Raw genomic sequence first — 23,013 nt, forward strand, 5'->3', positions numbered from 1 at the left:
TTTGGCTCAGAAAAGAGTTCCCCCTAAGCCCAGTGGCATTCTCTAGAGCTACTAACCCCTCAGGAGTCACAAGCAGCTCCCAACACTGTCAGTTTGAGCTCACTGCTGGCACTGTGATTTGCACTTGCCCACCTCCCACAGGGGAGGGAGAGAGGCCACAGCAAGCACCTGCCCAGGTGTGCACACACCTGCTTGCAGATGTCCTACCCTCCCCGCCTCTTTGCCTGTAGGCTGCCTGCCCACAATATCAGTATCCACCTACAGAATGACGGGCTTCCGTACTCAGAGGGTGCTGTATGTATGCCTATGGCAATTAATCAAGAATTCAAACAGGTAGTGCAGTCTGACTTGCAATTTTAAGGTTTTAACATCTTAAATTGGGTACCATGGGGGAAAAAAGGGAAAATTAGAAGCATGGCACAAATTAGATAACCTTTCACTTGGGTTAAGCAGAGGGAGTTAAGACTGGCCAAAAATACCAAGTGGATAGTAGATGGGGAAGGAATTTGATAAGTAGCCTTGGAATTTTAACAGAAAATTTCCATTGACAATGTGGTTACAAAATCAGCAACAAAATGTTCAATACCTTAAAGCATTTTCAAGTCAATTTCAACCTTAGAATTCAGTTTAGAAAACCATTACACCTTCAGTTAAGAAAATATCAACTTCTGTTTCTCACCGTTTTAAACTACTCTCTTGGTATTATAAACTGTTGTATTGTGAAACTGTAATTTAATACCTCAGTTTGGTCACATTTTTAAACATTGTACATAAACTGTATCAATATACAAACATTGTACAAAACTTACTAAATAAACATAATGCAGTGTTTACATAATAAACAGCAATAGGATAGAGCTGAAGAATTACTCAGGGAGGATAGACATCAATTTTTCTAGTTAAAAGATAAACACTTTCTTTGAAAATGTCAAGGCCAAAAGTGTCTTTCCTCTGTAGTATCTAATTGCTGTTACAGTTTTTAGAAACTTTTTTTAAGGAAAAGAGTTTTAAGAGTGGAACAAAATTTAAAAGCCCAAGCTTTCTGGTAATCTTGCATTGATTATCCAAGATTTTTATTATATACTAAAATAAAATGCTACATTTGTCATTCCTTTTCACACTAGTTGCTAAATTTTAAAAATAAAATTTTTAGAAATGTTTTTTGTTTTATTCTGAAAATAGAAAACTTGCCTAGTTCAAGAAAGATTTAGTATTTGTACTACTTAAGCAAACAGGAACAGAATGTAAAAGTATTTTTCATGAGGTGAAGATTCAAATGTCAAATGGAAATTCATGTCCTTCTGTATCAGGCTTAAGTGTTTACCAAGACTAGTTTTAGAACTGCTTATAGTAGCTTCTTTAGAAATTATTTCACGGAAAAAGATACAAGCCTGAACAACAAATTGAGGGGATGGCATTTTTTTGATGGCTATCTAGTCCAGGGATAGGAAATAGGTTTTGTGTCCGGTGTCACCTCCAGCCAGCTGCTGCTGATGGCCTGGAAGGTTAGAAAAGAAGGGTGAGGAGGCCCTAGGTGCAGGAGGACACAGCGCACCAATCCACCTGTGCTGGCTGCCATTGCGGCCTCCAGCTTCACCGCTGCACACACCACCTCAACCCCTGGGACCACTCGGCCAGGTGGAAATGAGGATTCCCACTTTATAGGTGAGGAAACAAAGGATCAGAAATGTGGAGCAACACAGCAAACCTATTATATAGTAGATAAGCACCCAAGCAAGATCCAAACCAGGCCTTTCCACTCCCACCTCATCAAGCTTAACACTACAAAGGATCCTTTCAGAATCTCTATGGTTTACCTTCTTCTTCACTTTGCAAATGAGAAGACTTAAGGCCAGGCTGATAGGGGACTCAGGAGTTGGAAAATTTTAATTTAAGGTAAAAAGTTATAAGTCTAGCAAGTAATGTATATGTTAAAGCTTTTGTTTCAGAAACTACAGATAAGGCCTGTCCTGGCTCCTGGGAAAACAGCTGACCTCCCAGGACACTGCTAAAGATTACCGCCTGGGGACAACTGGAGGCATCCGGGCCTTTGTGTTCCAGGGAGAGACAGACAACCACCCACCCCCGGGAACAGCTAAGTGCCCAGGACAGGAATGTTGCAGCTTCTTTCACCCAATCCTCCCTGAATCTCAAAGCCCTCACCCCACTGTGTTTATTCCCCATTTATAAAAAGTCTGGCCTGGAAAGAGAAGACAAGATGGTCTGTTAGGGTATGAACCCTAAGATTCTGAGATCACTGGCCATAAAGCACCCATAAAGATTCAATCGCTGTCATTGCTTATTGGGTTTGGTAGTGACGGGCAGCCCGAATACCCGTGTCTTTTCTGGTTTCAAGACGTGTTAAGTGAATTGCCCAAGACAGACACTGGCTGGGATGCAAAGCCAAGGCTGGAGCCAGGGCTTCAGAACAAGGCTCAGCCTCCTCAGGAAGAGACAGCACTGCTGCCTTCTACACCCTAGCTGCTGCCCTCCCCACACTCTTCACAAGCTGGGCTTGTCTCTCCTCTCGGTGATGCCAGAGAAACTGTCGCTGGACCTGCCTCACCCATCTTGCTTCTCTTTGCTCCCGACTCCCTGGGAGGCCTTGGTTTGGGAGCTGGAGATGCACCAGAGAGTATCTGCACAGGCACACCCCCCGCCCAGCCCTGCAGACCCCCTCCTCTGCACTGGTGGGGCGTGAGCAGGGGCTAGCAAGGGTCCACAGGTGGAGTCAAGGAAGAAAAGCAAGAGATTATGAGGAGAAAGGATTCTCCACATTGCTGCTTATTTCTTTCCTTTTTATGTAACATTTCTATGTGTTGCATATTCCCTTTGAAAATCTTTTCAGTGGTTTACTCTACTACAATGTTTGGTGTTGATGCCTCCTATGCAAATTAAAAGCAGGTGTTAATAACTGTCATGCAAATAAGCAAATTTAGTCTCTTGTTAGCTTTGTTTTATTCCAAATCGGGTTTTATGTACTCCAAGGTCACTCTTACTGTCCCATTCTCAGTGTCCCAAGCTCACACTGCAGACAGAGCTGACTGTAGCTTATTAGAAGGCTCTTTGGAAAGTTTCCAAGTCATTGCTTGTCTTGGTAAGTGGCCAAATTTAAAAGTAAAATGGATCTTTCTTGGGAAAATTTTTAAAAAGTAAAAGACGATTAGCTGCATACATTTCTACCATAAAACAGAATTATATATTCCTTTTAGTAATAGCCCACCTGAAGTTCTACTTATTTCATTTAAAAACAACTCCTTCTATCCTTGCATAGGCAGCTGACATTTCCTTTTTAGGATTATGTTTTTAATCTACTAAAGTGACAAAATTAATCAAGTGAATAATCAATAATGGGCATTGTTTTAGCTCATCTTAATTAAACCCAGGTGGCAGTACTTTCCTACAGAGATAAAAAGCAGCTCCCAGTTGCCCTGGTGATAATTCTGGTGCTGGGAGAAATAACTGCAGTAGTATCCACGGGTGCCTGATGGAAGCCAGGCCTGCCGCTCCGCCCGTGCCTAGCTCTTGTTGCTCAAATAAAAACAAAGAGGGGGAAGAGAACAAGCCAGAGGTAATGTAGTTTTAAGAAGGCTGGTTTCAGATGATTCAAAAACTAGGATCTTAAAGAAATACACAAACAAAAATATTTATAACAGGGTTATATTAAAGATCACCCCATCCCTTGCTGGCCCCTAAATATTAATGAAATACATATTTCATTACTAATGAAATTAGTAAGAAAAAACTAAGAAGATATAAATTTCATTTCTTATTTTAATAAGATACTTCATTTCTCTAGAAGATTTTGTTGAAATTCAGTGTTAATCTATTTCCTGCAATAGAGAAATGTCACTCGTACACCCAAAATATTCAAAGCTGAAACAGAAAGTAATAAAACAAGAAACAAAAGTGAATAATAAACTTTGTAAAAATGAAGCATACCTTGTATTTCGAAGACAACGTCAGCAAGCACTGGTTTATTCAGGAAAAACTTGAGGGAAGTGTTATAAAACCACAGAGGTTTTCTGGCTTGATAGGTTTTGCAATTCCTTAGGCAATTAATCTATAAGTAAAAATGAAAATACAAGGGTAAATGTTATACACAAATCTTTGATTATATGGGCTGATTAGAGAATTTGGAGAATTGTGCTAAATGTTTAAACGATCCTACTGCGGAATCCCCGATCCCAGCTTTCACGGGACCTCACCCTCAGGATTACGTCTACCCGTCAGGGAGCTGTGCAGTGCTCACAGCAGTGACTGCCCTGGCTAAGTGAGAGCTCGACTCCATGGCTGAGAAGCCGTGGGGTCCCGAAACCCTGGGGTTCTCTGTTACCTGGGAAACAGACAACAGCCATCCAACCTAGAAAAAATATGTTTACAAATGCAACCTGCTCATTTGTTCACTAATTCAGAAAGTACATACACAAAAGTTCAATTTGCAATTAAAAAAATACCCATTTTTTCCTTATCACACCATGTCCTACTGCTTACTAGATCACTATTAAAATACCCAAGAGTGATGAATGGATTCACCTCCACCATAACCTACAATTTTATTATTCTAAATATCATTCCCGCCCTCAGTGGGGACTACTGAAATCCGTAACAGTTGCTGGGTCTCTGACATGGGGCCCAGAGAACCTCTCACACGACTACACCTGTCTGTCCTCTCGCATCCTCTCGCACCCGCTCGCTCCAGCTGGTGGCCTCCCATCACCGTGCCTTTGTCCAACCTACTGGTCTCCAGCCTTCCCGGCTCCCAGCTCAGGATCTGGTGCTTTGTTTATCATCTCTGTCATCTTTCTGACTTCCCAGGAGTCAAGGGCCAGCCCCTCCTCCCTCTGCCCCTTCTACCCATTTCCCCTGATGAATCTCACAACTTCAGCCTGTGGTGAACTGTGACTTCTGCTTGCCTAGCTGGAGAATACAGAAAGATTTATCCCTAAAAGAAAACAACCAAGCATACAACTTTAGCATTAAGAATGAAGGTCACCTATTCGCCACTCTGGATTAATCTACTACGGTGGGAAGTTAAAATATTTGGTGAGGAGAAAACAACATTAGCCTTCCTCACAAGGAAAAAGAAAACACTCCAGAATGCTATCTGTGAGCAGGACAGAAGAGCAAAACAGGACCGTCCAAATTCTGGTCCCATAGAGAACATTCTGATTCTGTACACTATACACATTAATTAACACACACTGAAGGAATGGATGGAGATTCAGGTGAGTGCCACACATTAAAGAGAGCCACAGTCAAAAGCATCACAAAACTTGAGAGCTAGCAGGAACCTTAGAAATCACCCAGTCTATCCCTCATTTTTTTTTTAAAAACCCTCACCCAAGGGTATTTATTGATTTTAGAGAAGAAGGGAGGAAGGAAGGAGGGAAGAGAGAGAGAAAGAGAAAAAGAGAGAGAAAGAGAGAGAGAGAAAGAGGGGAACAATGATTTGAGAGGAAAACATTGACTGGTTGCTTCCTATGTGCACCCCAACCAGGGACTGAAACTGCAACCTAAATATGTGCCCTGAGCTGGGATGGCACCCACTACCTTTTGGTGTACAAGACAACACTCCGACCAACTGGGCCGCCTGGCCAGGGCTAACCCTCATTCTATAGAAAGCCCGAGAAGACTCGCGCGAAGCCACAGAGTTAGTTAGTGGCAGCCAACTTAAATGTACACTCTCTGATCCCTAATTAAGTGTTACACCCCTGTGTCACACTCAGTGAATGAGAGCGACCCTTATCCCTGGAAAGCACAGGAAGAAAGCACAGAAGAATTCTTTCTAGCCATGGAGAGGAGGGAATTTGGTTCAATATCATGGACTCATAGCCCCCAGCTTCCCCTTCCCAAATAAGAATTCATTTTATTCTGAGTACTCAAAGGAATGACTGTTCAGAATCAAACCCAAGGAAGGCTTGCCTTACAACAAAAGGCAACACTTCTGTCCTAACCATTCATATATAAAGGTTATGAGTTTGTATATTACGAATACTGTGTAAATGTATATTATGCATGTATGTATATGAATATATATGTGTATGTATATATATATTTTTCTTGCCACCTATACCTTAAATGAAAGGGCAGAGGTTTGAAGAGCACACAGATGTACAAGACATACATTTTCACAGGTCTATAAACTAGTTAATCTAGAGAACTTTTGAAAATTGAATGCAGGTTATGTGCACATTTATACAAAAGCATTATTTAGTTGATTTAGATTGCAAGAGAGCTACCACCCTGCCACACACCTGGGTAAAACTGGGCAGCCTCTGTATGCTGCTTCAATGTGGTACTGAAACAAGAAAAGAAAGTTCTTGCCCTTAATTCCATGTTACTTTGTTTTAAAAAGTGTCTCTTTTCCCAATTATAAAATAGTCAGGAATCTTCATTAAAAACTAGTAGAGTTTTCTGGCAGGTGCTGTTCAGTGGATTGAATGTGGACTGTGAACCAAAGGGTCACCGGTTCGATTCCCAGTCAGGGCACATGACTGGGTTGCAGGCCAGGTGCCCAGTAGGGGCCATGTGAGAGGCAATCACACATTGATGTTTCTCTCCCTCACTTCCAATCTCTCTAAAAATAAAAAAAAAACTAATAAAATAACTAGTACATTTTTATATTTTTAAAATATTAACTTAAACATTAATAATTTCAGTTGTATAATTGGTAGTCATCTGTATAAAAAAATTAAAGAAATGATGTTTCTTATATTTAATATAAACCTATATGCTGCTAGGCATTGCACATAACTTACCTTTTTATCTACTGTAGCCAATTTATTTACCACAGAATCTGAAATAAGAATGCACTGGCTAAATTGTGCAATATTGTTGTTTTAAAATGTAACAAATTTACTTTTAAAACCCTTACAGACACTATACAATCTAAATGACGAAAGGTTTAATGTACACCAGTGTATGACCACACAGAGTCTGTATTTTTATAACCTTTGAATCTAACATACACTTTTGAATCTCTGTTAGACGAAAAACAAACCTTTAACCATTCACTGGCTCAGAGAGAGCTCTGTGAACCCTGCGCAGGCGCGCACGGGGACTGCCCTGTGCCTGGACGTCCTGGAGCGTCAGGGGAGCGTTTTGGAGCATGGGCTCCCCAGACAGCACTTTAAAGACATGACCTACATGTACTTTAATTCTCTTACGTGAATTAAAATGGGAGACAGTGAGAAATAGTGTGTTTACATTTAAATGGCAAAAATATACTGAAGAAAAACATTTGTATATTATTGAGTCTTTGTGGCTCAATGTTATATTCATTATAGTATACCACTTATAATTCAAAGAAAGTCAAAGTAAACTAACTTACCTTTCCTGGTGTTTTTAAAATGCATTTAACTTTCTCAATTACATTTGAAACATCCCCAGAATCTTTCAACTTCTTCCTGATATCTTCTTCCAATTCTTCCCACTGGAAAGCACCTGTAAACAAATACATACTGACTATTTCTGTTAATGCAGGAAGGAAAGTAAGTATAAGATATCGATGTTCCCTCTTTTTTCATAGTCTTATTTTTCTTTACCAAATATATATCATTAAAACACTTACACAACTCTCACATTACAAGAAAATCAGTTTGCCTTCCCCTAAATTATTCAAAAGCTAGTCTTCCTCCTTGGGCAGCTGCCACCGCCCTGTAGCAGCTACTGATACCTGCACTGGCCACAATCTGAGCTACCACCGTACGTGGTCCAACACCCAAATTATTTACTTGCCCTGTGGTCGTTTCTAAGGTCGAATTAAATCGTACTAATCACAGGGAGTGGTGACTGCCATCAAGTAGAGGAGTGGGCAGTGGGAACAGAACGCTTTCAGAAGGTCTCGTGCATTGTCTGGGTCACATTCGGACATGCTCCACAGCCATCTCTACAGGCCAACCAGAAGACAGGGAGCAGACAAGTTTCTGATGAGCTACAAGACCTTGGCATTGGAGCAAAATCACCCCACCTGGCCCCTCCCTCCCCGTCTTTACCCCAACCCACTTCCAAATTACCTCTTCCTAGGCTCACTTCACTTGTGTCACACTCTTTCAGCCCCTCTCCCTCACTGTCTTAAGAACTTGCTATTTTATGGTCAGCAAAAGCTCACTTTTTCCGCAAGCATGCTTCTCACATGGCCTAAAGCAGCCTCCCTGCTCCCTACTGGCCTTTCCCTCGTCTGACCTACCCCTTACTCAGTGCTGGTATGTTTCCAAAAGTACAGTTCTGATCATGATATTCTGAGAGATCACCCTCATCCACCCCATGGTTTATAGAAGGTCCTAACTTCTAAAAACATAATTCAAAAAGATGTGGTATAAGTGGCCATGGTTGGGGAACCCCGTTTCTAGGTCTATCTCTGCCATTAATTACTGGTGTGACTTTAAGGCAAGTCACTTCATTTGTCTGGGCACCTTGGGGGCCCTCTTCCATCTTATCTCAATCTATCTCCTCTGATGTTTCCCTTTATGTATCCAGAACTTTGCCAGATGCCTTCATGGACCCTCAGGAGTGGAGAGGGCACATAATAAACAGGTATGGAACCAATGAGACCAGGTGTCACAGCCAGCCTGTACCCACGCGATCCAAAGCTGATGTGAAGAGTCAGACTGGTGATAGCCCAGCAGCTCTCAGGCCTCCAGACAAGGGAGCCCTGCAGCACTCGGCACTTTCACGTATCTTTAAACTTCTCCTCCCCTGACCTTCATGACGACTACAGTGTACCCTGGGAGCATGGAGAGAAGGGAGGAGAGCCCTGATTTGAGGCCTTTGCTATTTTTGTGGTATAAATACTCCCACCAGGACCATATTCTAGCTACCAACATGACGGCTGGTGCAGAACGCAGAATGGGCATAAACACAGCCAGCTCTCCCAGCTGGGGCCAGCTGGCTGCAGCCCACCGTGCTTCTTCCCACCTTTGATCCCGTGTTCTGACTTCACTGCTGGCTCCCTTTCTGCCTCCAGTTCCCAAAGGTGTGCTGTCTGGAGCAGGTCTCTACATTCTGTTTTCCTCTTTCTGCATGAATGATTTTTAACTTTAAGATAACATACTCTTTTCACGACCCGGCAAATTCTTTGTGTTGTTGCTCCAGAAAATTTCACATGCACACATAGGCAACAAAGTCTGTATTAAAATGTCAGGAGTAGAAGAACCCTTTAGAAGCCAAAGGCTGCCAGATCAAGAAAATTTACTCTATGCCGGTGATTCTCAACTGTAGCTACACATGACATTTACCTAAAGATCTTGTATAAAATACCATTGGAGAAGGTCTCATCCTCAGACCAAGTGAACTAAAATTTTTAGTGCTGGGGCCCAGACACTGAGTTTAAAAGCCTCCCAGGTTAACCTAACGTGCACTGACTACCGATGACCACGGCTCTGTCCTTCGACATTTCACCCATTATCAAACCTGGGGTCCGTGGTGTGCAGCAAACAGCACATGCAGGTATTTTTGATTGGTCTATACTCATGCATGTTAAAGGAGAGCACAGACATTGTCTCTTAAAAATACAATTATATTAACTAAAGAACACCTCCGCAATGTCTCCATTCAGAAGATAATGTGAATGCAAGCAAGCATCAGATCCAAATACATGGGATAAGTAGCAGGTAAATTCCCACAGGCCACTGATCTGTTTAAGAACAGACCTAAAGATCCAATAACTAAAACTGAAAGCAAGACTAGTTCATAAGGGCTCTCCAACGACTGGGCTGTTTTCATAGTTAGACACACTAACTAATCATCTTTGATACTTTTAGGTCCTAATAAAGCAATGATCCTTAGACTGGGATTTTTTTCTTTTCTTCTTCTTCTTTTTTTTTTTTTTTTTACTGTGGTAAAACCATTTAACATGCAATCCATCCTCTTACCAGATTTTTAAGTATTCAATGCAATACTGTTAACAATAGGCATGATGTCTGTACAGCAGGTCTCCAGAACTTAAGACTTGTCTTGCATAACTGGCTGGGATTTTCTTCTCTTAACTTCTCAGAGCATTTCTTTACTCAGACTCTTACAGAGCATGGTGCACCATGCTGCGTTTTCATGCAGTGCAGAAAAGAGCATGCCACAGAACGGTTCCAACAGCTGAAGAACACTATGCAAACTGAAGATGAAAGCGCGCTTCCACATATTCACTTACCCGGGCGGCATTTCAGTAAGTGATAGGAAATTCTAAGGGCCATCTGTGGCAGGAAGAGCTCAAAGCTAAATTCCTGAGGCTCTTACAAATATTTCAGTTTCTAACCATTTGAGATCATGTGGCTCAGGCATTTGTAAGCATAAAGACGGTATCAAGGGGTGTAAGAATGTTACAATTGTATACCATTTAAGGATTACTCCACCAGCCAGGAAACTGCCGCCCTCACTCTTCAGATTGCTCCTTCTTTAGCGTTACTCACTAAGAGCCCAGACAGCATGCAGTGTCAGCTGTTAGCCAATGGGATACTAACATGTATATGCTTTCATGGTGTCTACTCAGAAATTTGGACAGAGGAATAAACTGAAAGCTTATAGGTGTAATGTGTTATCCAGACTATTAAATAGGCCCTTCCTAAATATAGGACTCAACTGTTGTATATACAAAATTTTAAATTCCTAAAGATTAAACAGGTACGTTATTAAAAAATTAAGACATTCTTTGTAATTTGGTTCTTTTTTTTTTTTTTTTAAGGCAGGAGCTAGGTTTTTACATGGTTTTTCAGCCCACGTTTGCTCAGGGCAAATATTCCTGAGTGTGTCACATCCTGAAATTCTGCCTCTGCTTTGCCAACCCAGCTGACGTGAGTACAAACAGCTCCTGTCCTCGTCAGGCCCCTAAATAACCCGTGGGTAGGCTTCTGTGAGGAAACCATTACATAACTGAGTCTTAAAACCTGTGCTCTGTTCAAAAGTTTTTAAATGTTTAAGAACAACAGGAAAAAAGAAAAAAACAGAGAAAAAACAACGACCCTGGCCTCCTTACCAAAGTCTCTGAGGAAAAAAAAAACAAAGAACACTAACCAATTCAGAAACAAAGACTAGAGGATAAAAGAAAACATTAATAAATGTTTAGGGATTTGAGAGTGGGTATCTGGTTGATTTTTTTTCTCAGTAAAGTTTTTGTATTTTTAAAAACTGCCTTTACTGTGCAAATATAGCTTTAATATCTTTTAAAATATAACTTAGATAATATAAATTTTGCTTGAGTCTGAGGTTATACTCCCTAAATAACTAAAGAATAATACACAGGACCTACTGAAGTGTTTATTTCCGCTTCTCCTCAGCCAGCGTCAGGGCCGCCCTGCACCCCAGGTCAGTGGCCTGTGGCCCTGGTCAAACCTGACTCCAGCTCTTGCTGGGCCGTGACACACACACACAGAGATCAGGGCAGAAGTGCAACAGCTCAGTGTCAGGTTAAGAAGCCGGAGCTCTGAACCATTCAAGGGCTTGTAGTTCAGCAGGCCCTCCTTGCCATCGCAGCCCTGGGCCCTGTAATGGCCGTTCTCAGACTCGGTTTCCACCCAACCGCTAAGTGTTCGTTTCCCCCAGCTTTAGGAAGAGACAACACTAGGGCACTGACAGCCCCAACTCCAAACAGCTCTGTGTAGGCCAACCTTGCAGCTGAGCCCACTTTGATTCTGAGCCCTACAACAGAGAACTGGGGTCCTCTCCTGGGCCTCTGGGGTGAATTCTGGACCCTTAGCCCGCGGCTGTGGCTGGTAGCCAGTTCTTCCAAGAGCAGGTGTTGCAACTGCTGTGGTCCAGAGCACCCGCATCCCCTGGAGACTGCTGGAAATGCAGAATCTTATGCCCCACCCTAGGGCTACTGAATCACAACCTGCCCTTTAACAAGATCCCTAGCTGACTTGTACGCACTTCAGCCCTGGCCCAGATGACGGACAAACTGCAACACCAACCACCGGCTGTCAGAATGTTTGCCTTCCTGAGGTAGATGGCCAGAGAGAGGGGGCCTCCTGATTGGACTCCTGTCTGGTCTGCTCTATTCATTCTTCCCAACATCCCCAGAGATGACTTTTCTAAAGCCCCGTCTGCTCATGCTTAAAATTCTAGAACAGTTTCTGAGAACAGCAGGAACAGGTCCCACCGGCCCTGTCAGTCTCACTCTTTCCCGTTATCACCTCCCACTCTATGCTCCAGCCTTGGGGAATTGCCTGTGCTTCCCGGAAAACAGCAGTTACCAAAGATTACATTTTCATTAATGCAAATTTCCCAGGAGTTCATTTCTTTCAAATAACATTAGAGTGAACATATGAAAAACCGATGATAGGTAACTGACTCCGGGGAAGGGAACTAGGGAATGAGGAGAGCTTTTCTTTCCCCCTTTTTTCCATCTGCATGTATTAATTTTGCAACTAAAAAAAAAAAAAATTCAATCCCTAGCAGAAAGACAAGTAGATTCTGTCACTGGAGAGACATCTAGCAATTTTACTGCTACAACATTAAAGAGGATATAACTGACCTCAAAGTGTTCGTATGCCTTTGAAAGTGTTCAGTGGATATTGTGGGAAACTTTCTGAATAATTCATAATTGTAACAGTAAAATCATTGAAAAGGAAAGCCAAACACTTCCTCAACAGTTTCCTAAACATATCATTAAAATCACTCTTTCCTTTTAACATGTGAACATTTCATTTTTGCAAAATGAGTCTTAAATTCCGAACTGTGACACTCCAGGTTTCAACATAAAAGTCTGTAGTACTAAATGAAGTCTTTGGTGTGGTTTCCTCATGTGACGATTCCCTGCTGCTGGAGTCTGCTCATTAACTTAACCCACACTAACAGAGAACCTGCCGTGCAGCAGGCACTGTGCTAGTGGGCCCTGTAGGAATGATCATTCATGCCTTTTCCAAGCCAAATTTCACTGAACAATGGATTTAACACCTACCACGTTTTACTCCAACAGGTATATATTTTAACCTACTTGTATCTACATGCTGCAACTGTACTTTTCACAACCATTAATTTTTAATTTATAAAATTATACAACCACAACCCAAATAAAAAAAGTAAAATCTTACTTTTAGCATCAATCTTTTCAACTGAAGGCTACTCAAAACTTTCTTACCTATAGGAAATGATACTTCTTTATTTGTAAACCTTCATTAACATCATATCTGTCCCCAATTCTGATGTCTAAAAACAGATTATGTTTCTCCAGACACATTTGACAGAAGGAATGACCTTAACGTAATCTTTTATCAGCATGATTCCAAGTGGAAAAAGAAAACTGAAGAAAAAAGAAGTTCCCCAAAAATGTATATTTAGATGCTCATTTTGAAGGTCATTTTACATCCTATTCTGTTCCACTCCTACATGGGACATTTAGATGTGAGACCTTCAATTCATTTTCTAAAATGACTCAGATAAAACTTCTATTCTTTAAAATAAAGTTGCTATTGAGTTGTTAAAAGGACAAAGAGAAAGATAAGCTGAATCCTGAAAAGGTTAGAGTACAGTAAGAAAAAAAAGTTTAAGTCTAAAATAGTCACAAAGTTGGTCAGATCTCAGCCTGAATGCCCTTCAGACCCTGTTTCTGGTTCCTAACCCGAACAGAACGATCCTACTAATTCCTCACCTCATTCCCTTCCACAATCTCAGTGTCGAACAGAAAGGTGAATATATAGCTGGGTTTTAAGATACAGACACTTATTTTGATATATATATACCTGGAAAATTTTATGTCTTTAAAGTTAAACTAGATGACAAATTTTTGAATTTTCATATTTGGGGTATTTCTTGCTTAGTGTGAGAAGAGATTATTGTTTTTACAAGTAGTTTTAAAACTAGGGCAAGTAAATTGTAAGGAAGACAGAAAGCTTGGAACAATTCCTGTACATAAAGCCAATACTAATTCATGTATAATCTTCACTTCAGATGACAGGAAGAAGATAAATGTAAAACTAACCAATACTCCAAAGGACCACAGGCACACTGCATTTGAAAAGCTTAAGAGAATGTACAAGAACCATTTGACAAGATACCTGAATAAATGAAGCGCAGAATGTCCAATAAACACAAACAGAAGAGGGCGTCTTTAACAATGACGGGCAATGGCGGGTTGCCCGGAGCCTCCTGGCTAGCACCTGGAAACCCAGTATCTCTGTTGACAGCAAAGAGATCCTGGGTAGTTCGGATGATACTGGAATCCTGAATGTCGGCAGGGCTTTTCACGTTGAAAAGCAGCATGAAAACATGGCTTACGGCGCACAGAACGATCTTGTGGGCCTCTGCAACCTCCTTTAAATCTGGGTTGTAAAATACCACATCCACACACTGGCAGCAGAACAGCAAGTTATTTAAGTCAGAGTTATAATGGGATGCTTCAGCCTTTAAGACGGGCATTTTTTCTGTTTCAAAAAAGAAAATGAAAATAGTAAGTTACCCTCTAGGTTTACAGACCCAATCATTTCAGGTTTACCTTAAATACAACAAAACAGTATTTTTTTAGTATTATTAGATTGAGCCATGCAAAATTGCCAATATTTGGCCATTTTGACCTATAAAAACAGCAGTTTTATATAGCTTCTTAAATTTTCATGTACAATTTAACCTAAAGACATATAAAAATAATTATCCAAGGACTAGGATTTCATAATACAGATACACAGAAATGCTGTATTTACTTTTCATAGTGCAAACAAATAAACCTGTTAATGCCATAGGAGCAATAAAATAACATTTCTCATGATTTGTCTGTCCCAAAATAAAACATTCCTCCAAATGCGGAATTTTAGTATGTGGGCAGTCATCACTCTTTCCTGACACCTGATACAAAATTCAAACAAACTACAGAGTAAGTCCTGAAGAAACCCAACCTAACATCAGAAGTCATTTTCCTCCTGGGACGGAAAGTGGGGAGATAAATTATTAAAACTGCAACTTCTCAAAGCCAGGGCTCAGTGTCTTGGACTTCACTGTTTAAAACCACCGTAACCATTTTATGTTGATCCTAAAATTAGTATATTTTTCTTTCTAGTAAGACAATATGCTTTGCCAGAATCAGCTTTTTCCCCTCCGCAGTGTTGGCTAGGCTTCCTGATTTCCAAAAGAGGATGCAACCTTCCGTTTCCTAATTTGATTACTACCAAAAATAGGTTAGCCTGCAATCGATCCAGAATATCCACACAGAGGGCCACACCCTACACTCTCGTCACAGATTGTAAACTGTCTGCTCTCTAATTTTTATCCAAAGCTGAGCTGAGCAAAGTGTTATCTGTTAAGGGCTGCTCGGAGGATTTGCAATCACCTGAATCTGTGAAATTCAAACTTCTTTGGCAACGAAAATGCTTTATTCTAAAGCAAAAGTCCAGTCTATAAAATGAACAATAACAAGGTAATCTGGGGACTAGGCTCTTTCTGCACTGAACCCCACCCCTCCCCCTCTCCACTGCCTGAGGTACCTTCACAGACCCTTAAAGGCTGAGCACAGTCTGCAAGTCACATGCCTCAGAATCCAGGATTTGTCTCACTGCAACAAGTGAGAACCAGAACAAATGTGTGCCCAGACCTGTACTGTCCTGGGCCTCTGGGTTATGTTTAGTGTGATACCACATCTCTCCTAACGGAAGAGAAACAGCCTTGGGAAAGCTGAGACTGCATTTGCTGATGGGACACTTTTGAAAGCCCTGTCCACTATATCTCCTAGTGTCCTCAGATGAAGACCCACAGGAGAAACTTCTTTTAGTGGTAAATAACATGCAATGCTTTGCTTTCTCCAAGGAACTGGTGTGTTTTCTCTTCTTGATTAATAACAACTAAGAAATTATCTATCTGCATTATTTATCTGGCTATTCCCCACCCATCTTCCCATCTAGGAAGTATTTATGGCCCCAGTGTTTGCTACATAATAGACTGTGTCTCTCCTTTCACTTTGTACAGCAGGAAGTTCAAAACCAGGTGTGCATCCATTATGGCAATGATTTACCAGTGTGCTGCAGGAACTTATAAAACATTCAATACCTGAATATTCAGTCAGAGGCACTGATCTTTTTGCCCTTAGGTTGTCAAATAGAAAAAATGACAACACCAACCCAACAATACCCATCCAGTGTGAATGAATCAGAATTATACCTATTTATTTTGTCAGATTGGCAAAAAATATATTTTTTGGTGTGCCACAGAATTTTATAAATTAACATGTGCCATGAGATGAAAAAAGTTGAAAATGACTGATTTATGGGATCTATATCTGCATTCGTTTTTAAAACCTGGAATTGACTTTCCATACTAACTTATATTTTCATGATAAATTTACATTCATTCATTCAACAAATACTTATCAAGTACCTCTTTTTAAAGCAATGTCCATAACAAATTGATCTGGATAGAGTCCTATTCTACTACTTGTATCACAAAATTATGCAAAAAATTATGATAACAGTTGATGTAATTTTATTAATTTTTAACTTTATTTTCTTTCAGCCTTGTATTATGAACATTCCCAAATATTCTAAAAGGTGAAAGACTGATACAATGAGCACACACATATCCTTCCCTTAAATTCTGCAATTATTAACATTTTGTCATTTTTTGCCTTAGCTCTAGATTCTCTCTCTCTGTCTCACACAACACACTCACACTGCTGAGCCATTTAAAAGTTGCAAAATCATCAAAATATTTTGGCTTTAAATACTTTCAAATTCATCTCCTAAGAAGGGGCAAGTCAAGGGACATGTACAGAGGACCCATGGGCACGGACATCTGGATGGGGATTGACTATGGAGAGGAGGGTGTGTGTGGGAGGAGCGGGGAGAGCAACAGGGGAAATGTGGGACAATTGTAATTGAAGGACAATAAAAAAATAAAAAGAATAAGGCCCTGGCTGCTATGGCTCAATGGATTGAGTGCTGGCCTGTGAACCAAAGGGTCACTGGTTTGATTCCCAGGCAGGGCACATGCCTGAGTTGCAGGCCAGGTCCCCAGTAAGGGGCGTGTGAGAGGCAATCACACATTGATGTTTCTGTCCCTCTCTTTCTTTCTCCCTCCCCTTCTGTCTAAAAATAAACAAAATCTTTAAAAAAAAGAAAAAGAATAATGACATCCTATTAATCACAACAGCATTATCATACATAATAAAATTAACAGTAATTCCATAATATCATGTAAATTCTAGTCCACATTAAAATTTTATCCAACTGTCCCATGAATGTCTTTTAGATGTTTTTATTGAGCCAGTAGCCAATCAAGGTTCATGCATTGCATTTGGCTGTTACTTCTCATTAGACTATAACCTAGATAGCTCTGCACAACACACACTATTTTTAAGAATCTAAATAGGTTCAAGTTTTTAACACAGTAGTCCTCAAAATATAGTCCAGGTACCACCTGCTTCCAAATCACCTGGGAGTCTTATTTAAAAGGCAGATTATAGGCTCCACTCCAGATTTACTGAGTCAGAATGCCAGGTGAATCCTAAATATACTAAAATTTGAGAACAATTGCTCTAAAACTTGTAAAATGATCTCTAATAAATATAAACTGAATGTCTAGATATTGGCTAATAAATGCACCTGGTTGTTCAAGCTGGGGTGGTCTAATTCCATGAAACGAGTTGCTCATTTTCCTTTTCTTCATTTTTTCACTTGTCTTCTGGTTTAAGGCTTGAATCATAAAATACTCCAACTAAAACATGAATCAAATTTTAATTAAAGCTCCAACAAAGTTGTGTATCTGACATGATTATTTGCACCCAAATCACATTTGCCAAATGTTTTTAATGCCAGTGCCATCTACGTGTAAGCTTTAGCAAACACTTTCAAATGTTTTTTTCAGTTTAAAAAAAATGTATCAGGTAGATCAGATTGTACCTTGTCTAAACATAAATCAACTATCCAATCAAGAAGGAACTGTTTATTCTCTTGAATAATCAAGAAAGCTGATCAATAAAACCGTGTGACCATCAATGACCGTCTCTCTGGTAACCGTGGCAGTTAATATTAGAGAAAGTTGAGGCAGGAAGAGGTTTGGCTACGTTGCATATGTTCATATCAACTAGGAAAGTTCACATTTGCTCTATTGTTTTCCTGAATAAATTACTTTGAAATATATCCTGTATTTTATAAATTTAAAATCCTAACCACATGTACTCACACAGCTCCTCACAGGCCTGTGCTTTGCTGTGAGGCCTGACGCAAAAGTATAAATGCAGGTCCCCATACCGCATATCCGAATATTTAAACAATATAAATCAAGAAAACAAACTGTTATGTAAAAGATATTCTATCCTCCTTCTATGACAAATATATGATCATAAAAGCCTGGAATGCCAGGTGCAGATTTAAATTCTCAGAGTCTCAAGCAGCACAGGGAGGGCTGGTCCCTAACTCTGGGGCCCCAGCCCGGCTTCTCTCCATAGCCCTTGCTCCATCCCCTGCCTTGAGGCGGTGTGTGCACAGACACCAATGTCCATGGCTACACAACCAAGCACCATCCACTCTCCCTTCCCCCAGTCTGCATACGCAATCACCCCACGGCCACCTCTCAGGTCTGCGAGGGCACACACCAGCAACGTGGTCCACCTATAGGAGGAGGGACCCAGGAAAGAAGCCTGCACAGGCCTGGGAAACAGACTCAGGGCCAGCTACCCGGAGAATTCCAGAATGCTGGGTTTTGGAACACGGTCAGTACAACTCTCTATTCCATGTTGATGGAAATGTTCTGTAATATCTGTGCTAGTTGATGCAGTAGCTGGTAGCCACATGTAGCTATTAAAATGTGTACCTGAAAAGTGACTAGTATACTTGAGGAACTGAATTTTTTTTAATTAATTTGAATATAAATAGCCACATGTGGCTACTGACTACCACATTAGATGCTACAGGTCTAGGAGGGCTACTAGCTCTAGTGGACATCCCCTTGGCTCCAGCATCTCATGTCCTGTAGGGAGGGTACAACTGGAGGAGGGCTAGATGGGGCCCTCTCAAGCTCAAGGACACAAGCCTCTCTCGCCCTGATGTGAAGGTAATACCGCACAGCTCGTCATCACTGACTTTTAAGAACAAGGTTTTAAATGTCGCTTTCGCTCTGACATTATCACCTCCATGGGTATTCTTATGAACATCATTACTTCTTACACTCAAGATCTCAGTTGTACTCTACTTTTCAAGAGTCTCAAAAGAGAGCACTCTGATCTTATTTCCACATTCTCATTAAGTCTTGAGTTAAGGAAAAAGGAAAGCACCACGTTTTTCTTCCAACATTGACCACATCTTCATTCCTCAACCTGCATCCAACCCCAGCTGTAACAGTAGGTATTAGGAGCAAAGAGAAACAAAGAGGGGAAGGAAGAGGAAGAGAGAAGAGAAAGTGGGAGCTGGGAGGTGGGAAGAGTGATCCTGAGAATTTCAGGTTCAGGAACCTGAAAGGGCAAGGAGGCCTAAGCACTCCACTCCCTGCCACCTCTGCCAAGAGAACCAGCCCCTCTTCTCCAGTAAATGAAACTAGACCACCTCCCGCTATGCCCCCAACTCCCTAGGTACTTCAGGAAAGTGTGAGAGTATTAAACCAAATTAAGATTTTTTTAAAGTCACTATAATATAATCTGCTTGACAGGAAAATTAGACTAATTTAGACTAATTATTAAAAGAAGTCCCCCCTCTCTATCTTCCTACCCACTGCTTATCAATATAGATGAATAGGACAAAAGTTTCTCAATCATTGATAATGTCAGTATTATGAGTATATCTCCCTCAATGATTTATTATTACTGTTTCTCTCTAATACTGGATGAATAATAGCCATTTATATTTGATAGAAATCAGAACCATTTATATTTGGTCATTTTATCTTTGGTTCTTAATTGGAGTTTAGTAACTCCAGAACAAATGCATTTTCTATAGTTGTCTAAGGGAACCTCAACATTTCAGCATAAACCTACATAGTAAATATTTTGGCATAGGAAAGGGTACCCGATGAGGAGCTAGGATGCTGATGGGGAAGCCCAAAGTGCTCCTGTGTAATGTAGGCTTTACTTGGTTTAAACCTCCTACCAGTGTTTACTAAATTTGTCTATTAAAAGAAGTCACTTCTTAGAGGGTTGGGAAGACAGTTCCAAAGTTAGTTATACTTATGTGAAATAACTCTAGTCTATGGCCACACCACCCTCAACATGCCCGATCCTGTCGGATCTCGGAAACAACTCTTCAGTTTTCTCCAAGGACCATCCTATCCTAATGCTGTGGGGCGGGGGCGGTGTGCTAAGGTGGGCCTCAGGAATGCCTGCAGAGCCATGCAGTGTTGCTGCAGCAGGGTAACAAACCCCGCTGCCCACCTATCCAGCAAGAGCTATTTTATAAGTAGTTCCTCTGGGTAGTTTTGAGCTACACCAAAATCAGAAGTACATGGAATCTTGATGAAACACACACAGGTAAAGATGATTATTCTTTTTAAGTAGAAGACAGAAATGAAGAACTTTCAAGACCCACTGGTTCAGGTTGCCAAGCTGGTTGAGCTATTTAAAGATTACTATTAAAGCTGACATCATGGGTTTGTACTAAGTAAACATGTTTTAATAAAGTGGCACCAAATAGAAAATTCTAAAACATCATACTAGACAACAGAACATGTTTCATTTGAAGAGAAAAATAAAATTACCATTTTATTCTAACAAAACCTTTTTTTCTACTCACATACATATTATTTCTCAAAGTTAAAACTAATCATGCTTTTAAAACTAAAGTTCTAATTGAGGTTCTGGAAAATAGCTAAAGAGCCACCTGACAATGGCTTTGATGTATGTGACAGGAATTTCCACTCACCACGCCTCCGAAATATTTCCCTATGTAGAAGTCGTCAAGGCTGTGGAGCTCCAGGTAGGTAGCCCCTAGTTCTTTAGCAAGCTGGATCCCTTCCGTCGTGCTGACACAGCTCCCTCTGTCTGAGGTGCACAGAGGGCACGTGCAAGGTAATTCTTCTGGGAAAATGAACGGGAGCAACAAAGAGCTCAGAATTGAAGCAGAAAAAACCCCACGTACACAGACAATCTGAACGTAAACAAGAGCTCATATCAGAACCACGGTTCAAGGGCATTCAGTACATCCATGATCCGCTAAGGCTCTGAATAAGAAGTGTCAATGATAATCGAAAAATCCCTAAAACTAAAAAAAAGCTTTAACTGTAAGAAGAATAAACAGTATCTTAGAAAACAGAAGAATTTAAAAGTAGGTGACTGAGTATTTCCAAGGCTATTACAGTAACTGTAGCATGAGCCAGTAATGGCTGGCCTACTTCCTTTTAAACCACCTCGACATCCTCAGCATCAATACACATTTAACAGATTGGCTGCCCAAAGACACCATGGGAAACAATGGGTTGTTAAATCTGAAATATGTTCACCAAGTTTGAATAGACCTTACACTTTTATTTTAACAGAATCTTCAATCTGACCTGAATCCTCAAGAGAAAGTGAAAATGCCACTCTCTTTGTAGATTTCATATGAAGTACATTCTTATCAATCCAGACTTTTCAATTATTAGACTCTAAAGCACTCAACTGCAGAGAACAAATTCAACCACTCTTTATCTTTTTCTTCAAGATTGAAATATAAAAAACTGAAGGAATAAAAAGTATTTACTCAAAATGTGTATTGTTCCAAGATTCATGGTTATACCATGTATGGATCCGACTGGGAAGGTGCTAGATCAACCTATGTGTAAGTACACTCCATAATAAGGCTCAAAATGTATGTTCAACTCTGTATTGGTTGGCTGGCTTCATTTTGTTTCATGCCAAAACATCAGATATGTCACTGTTCAAAGGCAAGTCAGAAGGGGGTAAATCTATTTCTGGAAATGCATGCTGCTGTAGGCTGGCTTTCCTGGGAAGCAGACTCTGATGAAAATTGGTGTGCAGGAGGTTTATGAGGGGGTGGGGGTGACCTCAGAAACAACTCTTCTCAGGAGTGGAAGAAGTGGGACTGGGCAGAAGGAAAATGTGAACTGCAATAGAGTTGCAACAGGGACCTCAGCTGATCCTACGGGGGGCTCTGGAGCTTACTTGGCTCTTAGAATTGTTCCCTATTTGGAGGAAGGCAGCTGGACCTTCGTATTCCTAAATCCACCAGAGATTAGAGGAGGACCGCCGTATGGAGGGGGCATAACCTTGGGCAAGCAACTTCTATCAGCAGAAGGTAATGTCTGAAAAGGGACTCAGCTATACAGCAGCAGGCGCCAACAAGCCCAGTGGCAGAAGGAGTAGTAACAACAGTGGCCTTGAAGGGGCATCTAGGAAACTCCCCGCAGCACACACAACAGATTTTCTGCCAACGAGCTGCATATAGATGGTGCACATATATGTATACAGAGGGTGTATACCAAGGATATTGAGCGCATGTTCATACTATGCATGTAGCTGTGTGTGCACACACAAGTTAGATAATTTTAGCTTCACTGAATGCATTTGAGAGCTCAGAAACCATGTACATACTCATGTCCTCATTTCACAGAGGAGGAAACTGAGGCTCAGAGAAGTAAAGTGACCTGTCCAAGCTTCCCTGTGTCACAGATGGAGAAACAATAAAAAACTGATACTTGTTCCACCTGATAAAGGGACATGAAAAATAAGCTAAAAATTTAGTTTGAGTAAAGAATTACAGATTCCAAATATACAGTGATTTAACAAGTTAAGCTTGAGTTCTCTAAATTATGCCGTAAGTTCTACTCTGACTTTCTGCATTTACTTTTTCTATTTTAGGTTTGGAGCATATAAAGTTTTCATACAGAATTTAGCCTATTTTGAAATTGGTATTTCGCATTCTTTACAAAGCCTTCATAAGCAGTGTCTTTGATTTTCTGGATACAGAGGGCTTCTTATGTCTACAAAGCTCTCCTTATGTTGATGGAATGGGGTGGGCAGGCATTAAACTGTATTTCTATTCAAATACAAAGCAAAGTCAGTAGTGTTTCAAGTGAAAAATTAGGTGAACATAATTTAAAATAATTTTTAACCAAAAATCTGGATTTGAAGGAAACTAATTTCAGGTTTAGTCCATCTGAGGGGGTCTCCTCTGC

The 23,013-nt window shown here is 40.7% G+C and overlaps 1 protein-coding gene across 3 annotated transcripts in view; it reads right to left on the bottom strand.

The window, feature by feature from the left end:
- RHOBTB3 (Rho related BTB domain containing 3) overlaps positions 1–23,013 on the bottom strand; it is a 50,534-nt gene that overhangs the window by 15,344 nt on the left and 12,177 nt on the right. For 2 of the 3 annotated variants that reach the window (XM_053911740.2, XM_053911748.2), the window contains exons 4-8: positions 20,763–20,917; positions 17,517–17,628; positions 13,989–14,354; positions 7,334–7,446; positions 3,943–4,063 (exon numbers count right to left, since the gene is read on the bottom strand). In XM_053911740.2, coding sequence (XP_053767715.1) covers positions 3,943–4,063; positions 7,334–7,446; positions 13,989–14,354; positions 17,517–17,628; positions 20,763–20,917 — 867 coding nt within the window. The remainder of the gene's footprint in view (positions 1–3,942; positions 4,064–7,333; positions 7,447–13,988; positions 14,355–17,516; positions 17,629–20,762; positions 20,918–23,013) is intronic. The other variant, XM_053911747.2, reaches the window with a different exon arrangement.

Source organism: Desmodus rotundus, chromosome 1, assembly GCF_022682495.2.
Source record: "Desmodus rotundus isolate HL8 chromosome 1, HLdesRot8A.1, whole genome shotgun sequence".
Classification (NCBI taxonomy): domain Eukaryota; kingdom Metazoa; phylum Chordata; class Mammalia; order Chiroptera; family Phyllostomidae; genus Desmodus; species Desmodus rotundus.